The sequence below is a fragment of the Tiliqua scincoides genome, chromosome 5 (genome assembly GCF_035046505.1).
Source record: "Tiliqua scincoides isolate rTilSci1 chromosome 5, rTilSci1.hap2, whole genome shotgun sequence".
NCBI lineage: Eukaryota > Metazoa > Chordata > Lepidosauria > Squamata > Scincidae > Tiliqua > Tiliqua scincoides.
This window is the reverse complement of record NC_089825.1, coordinates 97,099,702-97,114,100: the sequence shown is the minus strand read 5'-3', so window position 1 is coordinate 97,114,100 and position 14,399 is coordinate 97,099,702. Positions and strand designations below refer to the sequence as shown.

The following is a 14,399-nucleotide window of genomic DNA, read 5'->3' as shown; positions in this document are numbered from 1 at the left end:
CAAGTATCCCTACCTGTGGTACTTTGTAGATACTGACAAGGTTTGATATATGGATGGAGGTTTCAGTGTCAACTCCCCCAACAAGGGCCAGCAGTTTCCTCTTATCTGTGTCGCAGTTGTAATTGGTTTTTATGATTGCTCCTGTAGCAAGCAACTGTAGTGTGCTGAAATAGGTTATCCTTTTCATGTAGGAGTTGTTGGTTATGCAAAAACCCAGAGTGACATTGGGTAAAATGTCAGGATTATTGTTGATTTCAGTAACAGCAAACTGCAGGGCCATGACATGCTGAAAGTTCTTAGGTAAGATCCTGAAATGGGAATTGCATGAAGAGTTGTAAGGTTTCTTCAGAAAGGTAAACTCACCTGCTTAAAGGAAAAAAAGGGGGATGTGCAAATCTTTGTTTATTTTTCTTATAAGCAAGAAAACCTGATATAACTAGAATGAGGAGATTCAATTTTCCCAGACACCTGTAATTCCAGTTTGATGTTAATACCTGTGCTGAATTACTCTATATCAGTGGTTCTCAAATGTTTAGTACCGGGACCCACTTTTTAGCATGGGAATCTGTCAGGACCCACCAGAAGTGATGCCATGACTGGAAGTGACATCATCAAGCAGGAACATTTTTTGCACTACTAGGCTGCAATTCTACCCACACTTACCCAGGAATAAGTCCCATTTACTACCATTGTTAAAAGCATATAAACAAGAGCCTGTTAAAAGAATAGATCTGTAACATTTCCCCAAATGCAGTCACATACTATGGTAGCATCTAATCTACTATATTAAAATATTGAAATGAATGGGGACCCACCTGAAATTGGCTTGCAACCCACCTAGTGGGTCCCGACCCACAGTTTGAGAAACACTGCTCTATATATTTGAGCAGGCCTCATCACTGTTGTACTAACAATAAAAAATAAGACCTTTTCATAATAAATGAATGAATGAATGGCTTTCTTGCATTTAATAAGAAAGGGATTATTCAAATGGGGAATCCTAATTATTTTTAATGGAATCTGCTCTTTCTGGGATATACGTTTCCCAGAAATAATATAATTCATGACATGACTATGACCAGGATCTGCTCAGTCCTACAGCGCCGTCCTTCCCTGCTGATGGAGTCACAGGCATTTAACTCATGCCAGAATGCAATATGTCCTTTGGCCATAATGAAGAATTGCCCCAGAAGCCTCTATGTCAGCCAGAGCATTGTGAAAGCAGTTTGTTGTGAGCCTTGGCTGGACCAACCCCAATGCTGGGGATGATTCCCCCAACCAGCATCTCAAGCACGCCAGCATGGGCGCATGCAGGAGCTTAGGCAAGCCTGGAGAAGCTGTCTTTGTATCCCCTAGTCCAGTATGTCAAACTCATTTCATACAGAGGCTGAAGTTTGCATTCATCCTGCCTGCTGAGAACCAGAAGTGACATCATCAAGCAGATGATGGCCAGAAATAAGCACTTTGTTTTCACATAGATACTCATTAGCTACAAATGAGAGAAGAGAAAATGTGCAAATGTTGTTTGCACTTTCAAGCTATGAGAAAGCCCAATTATCAAGCTATGAGAGCCCAATTAGAATGGGGGCCAGATAAATTGCTTCTGCGGTCCAGATTTGGACAGTGGGCCTTTGATTTGTGATTTGACCAGCCTGCCCTAGCCAGTAGCAATAGCCGTAGCCCAGCACTACAAGGACAGGCCCTGGGAGACAGGAAAGGCTGGCAGAAGATGGGGCAGTCTGAGGGACACAATGAAGCCCTGGAGAGGAAGATACAAGTAAGACTAGTGATGGGGGAGTTTTGGCACTCCTGCATTGGTGGAGGAGGGAGCTGTATAGGACTGCTGGGCTGTTAATCCATTGTACAAGGTGTCACTTAGCTCGGATGAGGAAGAGCAGTTTCCCTAAGGTTTTTCCAACTAGTAGTACTTCACGGTATGGGATGGGCCTTGGCTGTAGTGCCATGGTGATCATGGAACAGTGGTCCTGTCCCATTGGAAGTTGAGATGGCTGAGATGTGGGTGCACACCTGCTTGGCCCCAGAAAAGAGGCTCAGTTTGGGGAAGGATGGTGTTGAACAAACTCCTAAGTATGGGGCAAGCTGCCCACTCCTGTGCACAGCTGCCCTTTTCTGTGGACGTACTTGAGGAAAAGGTCACAATAGGAAATGTGATACTTCTAGATCAGAAGTTGACATCAAAAGTGGTGGAATGTAACAAAAAAAAAAATACCTTAAATTTGCTTAGGAATGTGGTTTCTAGTATTGATCATATATGCGGATTCAGGGCATTCTCAGTAGGAACTGGCAAGGTAAAATTGTACTTTGTAATAAAATGTGAACAAATTTATATTTCTCTGAATGCTTTAATGCTTTTAAAATTCATTTCAGTGTGAGAATTTCAAAAAGGTTGCTATTTTTGGCACTGCATCCATAGTTACTCTACTCCAAAATGTAGGCAGAAGTATGATACAATGTATGTTACAATGCACAGGATATAGGATTAATAAAAACACAAATTTTAAGATAACTGAAAATGTTTTGATGATACAAAAACCCATCAGATTTCCATTTTAATCAGTACCTCTGAATTGTAGAACATTAAAAATTGAACATAAACTTTTCTGTGTTACACAGTATTATTTATTTTACGTATGTTTCTAGAAATAATATGTAGGATGGTTGGATGGTACCTCCCCATGGTTTCAAAGAGACAGGTGTGTTTGCATGTGTGTACATGCAAGACCTAAAAAAAATTGCCCCATGATGCATTTGTGTGATAGGTCAAAGGTCATCTACCATGTGCTCCTGCACTTATGCAAATGAGGAGGGGGCTTGAAACATATTAGCTCTTCCCATGTTCTCATGTTTCTGCACATGACATAAAGCAAGATTTGAGATGAATTCCTCTTGAGTTCCATCTTAAGAGTTGGACTTTAGAGATAAGCCTGTCCTGACTGGTGATGGCCAAGTGATCCTGATCACTTTGAATTTGATGAAAAGTGATTCAGTTTGTTCTTGTCTAGATAAAGTGGCTCGCTCCTATTGCTGCCTTCTCTGCAGTTAGTTTCTAAGGAAGGATTGCTTGTGTTACAAAATGCTCTACTACAGCGGTTCCCAATCTTATTGGTACCACAACAAACCTCCATGGTGGGTTGCGATGCTCTCAGTGGTGCCTGGAAGGTCTATTCAGGGTTGCCCCGAGCTGGCAACCCACTCTACTGGCCTTCACAGGCCCCAAAATGGACTGCAGAAGCCTCCAAAAGCCACTTCCAGTTTTCAAAGGCAAACTAGAAGTTTTGGGAGCTTGTGTGGGCCATTCGGAGGCCCGTGGAGGCAACTAGAGAGGGTCATTGGCCTAGTGTGACCCAGACAAACCCTGCAGGGTCACTAATGCCTCTGGAATGGCTCCTGTTTGGAGTTATTTGGATGCGAGTGTGAACAGGAGGACCCACCTCACATGAGCTTGTGAGGTTGACACAATAGTGGCTTGCGACAGACATTTTGGGAAAGACTGCTCTACTGAATTACTTCATATAATTTCTTTTCTTAAAGAACTGGTCTCTGGTGTTCATATGTGGCCTCAACAAAATAATGTACATTTTAGGGGCAAAAACACAAAGGAGCAGCCCTGCACTGGAGGCCAAAATGGAGAAGATCTCCACAGCCACCACATATTTGCCTTTTGTACTCAGATAGCCTGGGAAAAAGGACACCCACACGCTGCAAAAGACCAACATGCTGAAGGTGATGAACTTGGCTTCATTGAAAGTGTCAGGCAGCTTCCTGGCTAAGAAGGCTATGGTGAAGCTGATGACGGCCTGAAAGCCCATGTAGCCCAAAACAAGGTAAAACATGGTGTCTGAGCCCTCATTACATACCATTATGATCTGCCTAGGTAGAGAGAACATGTCAAGGTGTGGGAATGGGGGAGAAGTGCACAGCCAGATTGCACTGAGTCCAACTTGAACAATAAAAAAAGCAAAGATAATGGAAGTAGATAGTCTTTTCCCCACCCATTTCCTCATTTTGTTTCCTGGGGTTGTGGCTGTGAACGCAAGAATGACAGTGATAGTTTTGCCCAACACACAAGATAGAGCAAGAGAAAAGGCATTTCCAAAAGCAGGCTGTCGAAGAAGGCAGGTCATCTTGCCAGGTCGTCCGATGAACAGGAAGGAGCAAAGGAAGCAGAGCAAAAGGGAGATGAGCAGAAGGTAAGTAAAATCCCGATTGTTGGCTCTGACGATGGGCGTGTCTCGATGTGTGATAAAAGTTACAAGCACGAAGCCTGTGAGCAGAGTGAAAGCAAGTGCGGTGGAGCCCAAACTGAGACCTAAAATTCCATCATATGCCAGGTAGGTGATGCCTTTAGGAATGCAGTGGCTTTGATCTTTGACAGGATACTTACCTACAGTGCATTTGTCGCAGTGATAAGCATCTGAAAAAAGGAGACAATTTGAGAAGATCGGTGACATTTTCAACCCACTGGTGACCCAATCCCACCTGTGTGATATGCCAGGGGACCATGAGGCATGGCTGTCATGCCATGGATGCCAGCCTCTTCACCTGTCTGTGGTGTGCTGCTACCAGTATAAGGCCTACTGGTCCCCACATCCCCAGCAGTGCTTCACATACATGCCAGTTTCTGCTAGTCGACTCACTGAGATTTCCCTTTCTGGACCAGGAATGGTGCTACTCAGAGGCTTTACTACATGAAAAATGATGTCAAATAGAAATTTGAAAGAATGCCAACGAGAAGGGTAACCCCCTTTTTTATTCAATGTCCCCATATATTTCCTGAAGCTCCTGAGTCACCTACCTGTATAATTTGACACAGTCCCTTCAGGGCACTGCAGACAGTCATAGCAGCAGGATGGTTCTCCCTCACGAGCCTTCCTGTGGTATCCAGGTTGACATCTCTCCGAGCAGGCAGAATGTGGCAACTTCTGACCATAATGTGAAGCAAATGCAGTTTAACCTTATTGAATGTACCTGTGCATTTAAGCACATCGTACCCTATGTTGATTGTGCCTTGGTCAAATGTATTCCGGTCATTGTCATCCCTGGATAGTCACATCTAGTTTGTGTTTGTGTGTGTGTGTGTGTGTGTGTGTGTGTGTGTGTGTGTGTGTGTGTGTGTGTGTGTGTGTGTGTGTCCCTTTTTTGGCATCCCACCAAAGCTGGGCAAAAAACAAAATACCTGTATAAATACCTGTATTTAAATATAACTGGGCAGCAACCCCCATTTTATATATGCTAAGCCTCTTATCCCAGCCCTAACTCTACCTTGGTGTTTTAAAAATAAAAATAAAAAAACACATCAAATATAAGTATACTTATATTGGGACACAAATGTTCAGGGTACAAAAACAACAGACACAAATGTCCAATAACAGCATGGGTTTGACTGGGGCATAGCTATCCAGGATACAATGGCCCTGTCATTTAAAATGATATACAGGTACAACAGTTTATACACGGATTTTTTTATCTGCGGCTTTATCTCAACGAGAATGGGGCGGGGCAATTCAAAGTCGCACGCACCTTTGCCCCGTGCTGGTGTCTGCCTCTGTTTCAAGGTACAGAAACATTGCAAAAATCTGTGCGATGCATCGCCATAGAAGTAGCTCTGGAGCCATGGAAGAGGCTCTGAAGATTGAGCACCTTGCGCAGGAACAGAAAGACTCCTTGGAGCCCCTGAGCCATCAAAGAGGCAAGCGCAGAAAACTCCAAAAAAATCAGTGAGAATCTTGTGGGGAGAGGGGAAGCTAAGGGAGAAACCCCTGTAGCCAGAAGTGGTGCAGCAAAGAGGATCGCTCTCCCTCCCTCCCTCTCTCTCTCACACACACACACAGTAGTAACAGAGGGGGATTGCTTTAAAAAACCCACATTTTCCAGGCACCCTCTGCCAAATTCCCCCCTCCTTCAGACTAAGCTCCTGCAGGCTCTCTGTGGTGTAGCCTACATAAGCAAAACAGCCCAGCAAGCAAGTCTTCCCAGCAATCCCAAGCATTAGATTTAGGCTACAATCCTCTCCACACTTTCCAGAGAGTAAGCCCCATTGACTAGAATGGGACTTACTTCTGAGTAGACATGGGCTCTGAGGCTGTAATTTGTGTAAAATCACGTGTTTCTGGTTGATTTGGCACAACGTGGATTTCCCCAATTGTGGAACTTCAGGGAACGAAACCCCTGCACATAAAAAGTTCCACGTTTACAAACATAAATGGAAATGAAATACCTACAGTTGCTTTAGGAACCTTATTGGAGGGCTGCTGTACAGTTATTTGGGGCAATGTCTTCCACTTAGCCCATGGAATCTTGCAAGAAAAATTTCATTTCAAAATGTCTCTTTCTGCCCTCATTCTGATGGTGCCCGTCTTAAGCTGTTTCTGCCCATTGTTTCTGCAACAGGGACCAACTGTGTACACCTGTGGGCTGGGCAGAACTGAGTTAAAGCCAGATGACACAACAGAATGGTTAGGAAGCTATTCTTCCTAACTATGACCTCTTCTGGTTTTGCCTTCAAAACAGACAGCCCAGCCATGCACAGATTTTCCAAATCCCTGTAGCAGAATATATGTAGATTCTTGGAGTCCTGTAAACTAGCCTCACTCCACTGCAGATGAAACAGAATTAGCCAACCCCCATCCTTGGAATGTTTAATGTTTGTCTGAAATGACAAACGTATTATGCTGTACCCAGGTATACAACATATATCTAGGAACATATTCATCTGGGTTCAGGTGCATGAATCGATGCACCTGATTTACAAAACTACAATCTATGTGTACTGTATACAGACTGCACCTACAATGAATGGAATGTGAGTAATGGTTTCTAGGTGCAGGCTAAGGATTATTTTACCAGGACATAATTTGTTGCTGTCATCCTTCAGTCTCGGAAGACTATGGTATTGCGCTCTGAATAGTGGCTCTGGAACAGAGTGTCCTCTCCAGTGCGCAAAGCCTGGGTAAAGTAGATATGGAGGATAGACAGTTACCCATGCAGCAAATCCCCCCTCTCCACGTCGCTGAAATGGTCCAATGGAAAGGCAGAGGCCAATACGGTTGGTTCCAGCGGCGTCGCAGGAATTGCCAGAACGTGACTGTGTTTGGCCATGAACTACCTCAGGGACTCCAGCTCCGGATTTTGCCTCGAGGTTGACTCCTGAAGCCTTTTCCATAACTGGATGTAGCCCCAAGGCAGTGGAGGTTTTGGATCAGAGTTATCCTTCTCTCAGATGAGCTGCCTTCCCAGGCTAATGAGTCCCATCTACCCGGTGGCTGTTTAGTCACCTCTTACGACAAGTACAGCCAAACTGAGGGCCTAATCTTATCCCCCAGCCCCCAGGGGTTCAGGACAGAATACAGTGTAACATAAGACTAACTCAAGACTGGGGTACAAAAATAGGCAGGAACATTTCAGCTCAGATTCTGCTTCAGTATTTTGGGGTGTTAACACATTGATCTCTGCTGATAGCCAGACTGTGGGCAGAATCCTAACCAGGTCTACTCAGAAGTAAGACCTCTTTTGTTCAGTGGGGCTTACTCTAAGGAAAGTGCTGCTAGGATTGCAGCCTTAGGTAAGCAGCAATAAGTTGGCAAGGACCAAAGAATGTGGTATCTGTGATCTAAGTTGCAGGCTAAGCCAACAACCATATACCAGAATTAGGGTGCTTCTGTACAAGCACCCCCCCCCCTTATTGGCAAGAGTCCTGTTCCTGAACCCAACATGGATACAGGAGATGCCCCGAGGAACTTGAAGGGGGGGTGAATGGGGTTGCCCATTTCCTTGGATACGTGAAACCCTGGATATGGGATCTGCTGATACAGCCCCCCCTGTATATTATTTGGAGTTTGCACCCTCAACTCTTGTTATATTCATCAGAATCTTTTCAACAGAGCCAGTTGCTGACAATACAAGTTAGTAACTTCATACTTGTGAGATGCCTTGGCAGTGATAGTGGAAAAGTGGTTATCAGAGTCAGAGGTGTGAAAGAAAAAGTAATTACTTAGGGAATCGGAATCTGGATCGCTCACCTTGTTGAATTTGCCGGGCCAGATAATGGCATCTCCCTTCATAGTGAAGCTTTGGTTCAAGGAAGCCTGGGAATCTATTCTTCCAACTCTCAGTCGGCCGAAGGACTTGTTTGGGAAAGCAACCAAGTTCAGAATGTCAAATCCACTGTTGAATTCCATGATCTCATTGAAAAAGATCTCATGCCCAGCACTGTTGTTAAAATGGACTTTTCTCAAAAATGGGTGAAGCTAGATGGGAAGATCACTCGTCAGGATTTCCACAGCCAGGGCAAAGGCTTGCAGGCATGGAAGGATTTTTCACACCCTAAGATTTCTAGTCCCTTTTGCATTTTTTATCCAAGATGAATTCATGCTACAAGACTTCTCTTTTCCAGAGAAACAAAAGATCCCGTTACAGAATTTCCTCCCTAAGCTCTGAAAAAAACTTCTCCATGTTCCTGACTTCAGTTCTTTGCAAATTTTCACACTTAGACACACACACACCAGGGATGTATGTTGTGGGGTGTCAGGTGAGGCAGAACTGCCTGTTGGAGTCCACAGAAAATCATTGCAGCCCCCTCTACAAGGGGGGGGGATTCTCCACCCACTTTCTCCAAAGTAAGCAGTTGGAGAACTTGTGCCATCATAGGGGAAACTGTGGCAATTATCAGTAGACTCTGACAGGGCGGTTCTGTGTCAGCTGCCACCCAACACCACACATTCCTCTCTCTCTCTCACCCACATTGAGAAAGTCCAAGCACTTGCATCTCTTATACTTCACTATCAGCCCAATCCTAACACCGCTGGAATGGGGAGGCCAACTGGCCTGTCCCACATCCAGAGTAGAGTTGGGGCAGCCTGCAGCTCAGCCTGGGGCAAGGGGAATACAGTCCCCTTACCCCAGGTAATACTGCAGCAGCCCCAATGGGGCTACTGTGATCTGCACCACCTAAAGAGGTGGCACAGTTCCGAGCAACCCACTGCTGCGCCAGGTCACCCAGGACTTTGGAATTGGCAAAGTGCCGAATCCAGGCCCCACCTCCTGCTCGTCCACGACCCACCCGCAGGCCCGCCAGCCCTCCGCCCACTCCGGAATGCCTCCTTCCCGCCTGCCCTCCCCAAGCCCCCATGCCAGCCTGACTCAGCCAGTGCTAACCTACCTTTCCTCCAGCACAATGGCGCTGGAGGCAGCCCTCAGTGACTGGCACAAGTCTGTGTGCCAGCCCAACGGCTGCTTTGGATTGTGCCATATGTTCTTTAAGGGAATTGTTGCACCTTTTGGTAAAATGAGAATTCAATATGCTACAGTGAGCAAAATGACAGAAAATACCAAATGGCTGATAGAAATTCAGGAGTAAAAATCAACAACTCAGCAGAAGTGATCTGTGCTAGCCAGCAATGAGAACAATACCAGTCTGGAAGAGCCAAGTCAGAGTGAAATTGAAAGTTTAAACAGCACAACTTGGTCCCAATCCAGATTAGCATCTTACCCATCTGCTATTTACTTTACTCATTTGCTATTTATTTTATTTACTCGAAGAAGCCCCAATGATACAATGAACACGACTTTTATAGTTACCTCCCATGACTGCATGGTCTGAAGTTCCCAACTAGGGGTTTCTGTCAACATTTGCAGCCAGGATGTTTGAATGGCATGTAAGGCATGTGCCAAGGCATAGACTGCATTATAGATACTGTAGCTCTGGTCAGACATGCTCATTTCAAACACAGTCCTAGGAAGAGTCTCTAACTTTTCCTTCCCGGTACAGCGTTGAAAGTAAAGTAATTGAATGAAAGAATTTTTTTTCCTACACTTAAATGCATCAAACCAGAAGTCTTTCATAAACTCAGACTCTTCTTGCTGGTTAGGATTATATCTCTGAAGAAAGTCCTCAAATCCTGGCACATTCCTTTTATGAGTCGCTATGGACAGGGATCCATGGAAGGATTTGACATCTATTTCAAGGATAAATGACTTTGAAGTTATTTCCCATCGAGGAGTCGTGATCCAAACCTTCCCTAATGGTGTGATATTTTCATAAAAATATAGCGCCCTTTGCAAACCATACATATAATTTCCATCCCCGTATACAACAATCACATTGGCTTTCGTCTTAATAAGAAATGGCATCATTTCCAATTTAGTAATCAAATGGTGTAACGATGAAATTAAGCCGTGGAGAGAGAATAACGGCATCTTTTCTGTGAAGGCGACACAGATGCCGTTCCAGCTGAACATGGATTTCAAGCTTCGTTCAAACTCTTCTCCACTATCATCATTGGAAACAATTAGGCCAATCCAGGTCCACTGGAAATATCTTAAGATCCTCACTATTCCTTCACTCTGAGAAGCTTCATTTGGGGCCATTTGGTACAAAAAAGGGAATTGAACCTTGTCTCCCAGTCTTTGGTGAAGTGAGCCATAACTTAACTGAATGGGGTGGAAGGAGGAACAAGACTTCATTCATTACAGAAAGATACAACAACCCTTGCTAGAAATCAGAGCTCTTCCGTTATGCATCCAAAACGATGGAAACTTCTCCACAGAGAGCTTAGAAGATACATCTCTTTGCTGAGCTTCTTTTGCCAAACTGTGGCTAAATAGGGGCCCAAATCTATGCTTCCCTAGCACCCGGGGCTACAACAGTGCCAAAATGGCTACCACTGTATCCTGTCGAGCCAGGGAAGAAGCCGCAGGTATCTTCGGGGTAAGGGAACAAACATTCCCATACCCTGTGTTGACCTATGGCAGTCCCAATGGATCTACTTGGATCTGCACTCACCCTTGAGTGGGCACAGAACTGAGGAGAAACATGTTGGGTTTGCCAGCTCAGAATGGAGCATTGGATTTCGTGGCAGAGTCTGCCATCATCTCCACCCCCCTTCCAGGCCTGGTCTACCCAAAGGATCTCCCTCCCTCTGCCCTATTCCATCCCCTCCCCACCTCCCCATGCCCCAAATAAGCTTACTGCTGGCTGGTAGTGCATCAGTGCTATCTGGTCATCTTCTCTGCACTGAGACCCTGAGCTGACTCTGCTAGCATGCCTTATGGCAATCTTTGCAACAACTGGAACGTGTGGTGAATATAGAGCATGCAGGGATAGCCCAATAGGATTGAGCTATAAGTCTTAACTTTGGCCACTGTTGAACATTCAGTGTTCTACCGCCCAATCTGACCCAAATCCCCTCTTCTGCCAATGCAGTCGCATCAATAAAGTGTTACCGACCCGGGGAGGGGTGAATCCAGAGTCTTCCTTGAAGTGATGGGCCTTTTATTCCCTTAGACTGCAGCAAGATTCTGCTACCTCAATGGATCTCCATGGATCTGTGCCAGTTCTTTTTATGGTACAAGTCCAAGGAGAGTAAGCGTGAAGGAAGGGGGAAGGAATGGAGTTAGGATCTTGCACACGCTGATACCGCTGGGAACCACTGGGAATCATCCCCTCCCCCAGAGCTATCCTTTGAGAATCTTCACTTACACTCTTCTGAATAGCCTACATCACTCTATTCAACTCACTGAAACGAAAGAGAATTAAAAATGGTTAACTGAAAACTCTGTTAGGCTATGATTCCTACTCCCATCATCCTATGCAAAAGAAAGCAGGAAGGGAGTTCCCAATATATGGTCTGGATATAGTTAAATACACAGCTGCAATGTTGTGCTTTGCATGGCGTATGACCTGGTCCTGTACTAAACATGAAGCCAATACTCAGCAATCCTAAATATCTCTTTGAGTGTGCATTTCAGCATGTCTCATTCTAGACTCAGGAGGAGTCAGACTGGAAGAGTAAATGATGCTGGAACATAGTCCCAAAAAATATGAACCCTATAGTACCTGTAGAACCCTATAGTGATTTTCAACCAGTGTGCTGCGGCACATTGATGTGCCACAAATGGTCCTCTGGTGTGTCACAGAAGTTTGATGGATCATTTATTAGAGGAGGTAATTCATTAGTGGGGCTATTGGGGGATGTGATCTCCCCTACCAGCAGCATGGTGTGACTGGTACAAAAAAAAAAAAAAAATGATGGTGTGCCTTGACAATTTTAGTGTCTTATCAGTGTGCTGTGAGATGAAAAAGGCTGAAAATCACTGCTATAGTAGAATACTCCAACAGGAAAACCTGAATAACTGCACAACCCTATGCATGTCTACTCAGAAGTAAGTTCCATTGAGATCAATGGAACTGACTCTCAGGAAAGTGTGCATAGGATTCCAGCCCAAGAGAGTTTTTCATAGTCTATGTCATCATGTAACACTACCTTGTTTGTGTGTGTGTGTGTGTGTGTGTGTGTGTGTGTGAGAGAGAGAGAGAGAGAGAGAGAGAGAGGGAGAGAGGGAGAGACAGAGAGAGAGAGAGACTATTGTAGTTTGTGGAAACTGTGTGTCAATGGTAAATTGGTGATGCTTCGTCCCACAAACCCCTACCTGTGGAATCTTGTAGAGATCGAGCATGGTAGCTGTCTGGATAGAAGCTTCAGAATTGAGTCCTCCAATGACTACTGACGTACTGGGTTCCTTTCCACACTTGAAATTGGGAAAGCTGTCTTTTTCCGTTGTCAGCAGGGACAGAAGGACATCACAGCTTAATCTGGCTTGGAAGGCATTATCGTAGATGTGGAAGCCCAGAGTGACATTGGGCATGAGGCTTGGATCCCTGTTGATTTCCTCTACAGCAAATAGCAAAGCCAAGGCATGCTGGTAATTCTTTATCTCTGACCTGCATGAAAATAAGTCGTTTTCAATTGCTTACGTTAGTAGCCAATTAGTAGTCCCATCCTGCCCCCCCCCCACACTCCCCCAGTTCGCAAAGCACAGGGAGAGTTGCAAATGTAAAGTTTTTTGGGGGAAATGTTGAAGAACAAAGAAGCTTAGGTGCTGCCAGAAGGAAGAGGAAGATGTTAGGAAGATAACATAAGACTCTCATGTTATCTGTGCAAGTCTGCTCTTCCATTGTCACTGTCTTCCATTTCTGGTTCATTGTCACTGTCGCAGAAATTATTTGTGAAAGTGTGCATGGCTTGACCACAGTCAGGACTAAAGTTATGACATTAAAGCTGCAGTCCTAACCACACTTTCTTGAGACTAAGCCCCATTGAACAAAATAGGACTTACTTCTGAGTAGACCTGGTTAGGACCTATGCAACTCTCCAGCTCCAATGCAGCCCAAAGGTAAGAAATGTTCCCTTACATAAAGGAAGCCTCTGTGACTGCCTTCCCACAATAGGATGCAGCACATACCCCATTGGCTGCACCAGCAGTGGTAAATTGGGTTGGATTGAGGTCTAAGTTTGGTTCTGAAATGCTGAAGCTTATGCTATGATGATCAACCTCCTACATACATGCAAACTTACCTGGCTCTATGAAAACCAGGATTGGGGGGTAAGTACGTGAAGGACACTCCTCGATCTGTAACAATTTGTACAGACAAAACTGCACCAATGACATGGTCTCCTGGCTTCAAATAATCACGTGAATATCTATCAGTTGTTGCTTCACAAACTTCATCTGAGGTTTCACTGATGGCCTGGGGCAGCAGTAGAAACAACAGCTGGAGCAGCATTTTAGGTCTCTGCAATCTGTTTCTGCCGTGAAGCTTTCATGCACACTCCAAGCAACTACAGAAATTGATAAGGCATAATCTATCTGTTAGACTGAACACAGTCATCATATTATAGGTTATTCAAGACTGGTAATGGCAGAGCCCAGTAATGCCAGCATTTATCAGAAACACCACTGTTTATGCCATTTCATGATTACGTTCTACAACTGATGAATCTGTTTTTTGTTTATGACCCTGGAAAATTGCTTCTCAAAATCCCTGGGGAGGGGGATTTGCATGGCAGGGAATTAATCACATAACTGTTAATTATAGGGGAGATAATTGCCACTCTTTCTCTTTGCCTCTTTCTCAGATACTCTGTGTTGTAGAGCAGATGCAGGAAGATTTTGTGTAGTAACTTCGGTTAAGGCCTTTCTTCTCATTGGAAGGTGTGAAGACAAGCATCCTGTCTCTGGCTAGCCAGATGCTCAACAGTGCCCAAACTACAAGTTCTTGAATTTGAGAGCTCTACCTTTGTCCCTGATATTTTGTACTCAGAAAATATTCCACCTCTACAAATGGAGGCTCCATTTGGTCTCTTGGGAAAGTGGAGCTAACATGCATTTGGGTCACCCTTTTCAAAGCCTGCTGTGCAAAAGCAACTTTAAGAAGCACAAGAAAGTGATTTTATTAGTTTTTCTCCATTACTCTGTCTACTATTCAGACAGAGTAGTTCGGTAGTATCAGTTCGGAAGTTCGGTAGTTTGGTAGTTCAGTTAGGTAGTTCGGTAGTATCAGGACAATCAGCAATTGTCCTGGACCTGGAAGCAATTGTCCA

General features: G+C 44.6%; 1 protein-coding gene across 1 annotated transcript; it reads right to left on the bottom strand.

The window, feature by feature from the left end:
- Nucleotides 1-3,524: 3,524 nt before the first annotated feature.
- On the bottom strand, nucleotides 3,525-13,467 carry LOC136652470 (vomeronasal type-2 receptor 26-like). The gene is made up of 4 exons (XM_066629413.1): nucleotides 13,374-13,467; nucleotides 12,448-12,689; nucleotides 4,817-4,943; nucleotides 3,525-4,285 (listed from the first exon to the last, which is right to left on the bottom strand). The coding sequence occupies exons 1-4, from the start codon at nucleotides 13,465-13,467 to the stop codon at nucleotides 3,525-3,527; spliced, it is 1,224 nt and encodes a 407-aa protein (XP_066485510.1).
- Nucleotides 13,468-14,399: the final 932 nt, after the last annotated feature.

Excerpts from the sequence above, each read along its gene's own strand:
- LOC136652470 (XM_066629413.1), bottom strand. The coding sequence starts at position 13,467 with ATGTCATTGGTGCAGTTTTGTCTGTACAAATTGTTACAGATCGAGGAG. Across the intron at positions 4,944-12,447 it reads ATCTCTACAAGATTCCACAG|AAGTTGCCACATTCTGCCTG; the intron begins GTAGGGGTTTGT and ends CATTATGGTCAG. Across the intron at positions 4,286-4,816 it reads GACTGTGTCAAATTATACAG|GCTTCGTGCTTGTAACTTTT; the intron begins GTAGGTGACTCA and ends CTCTGCTCACAG.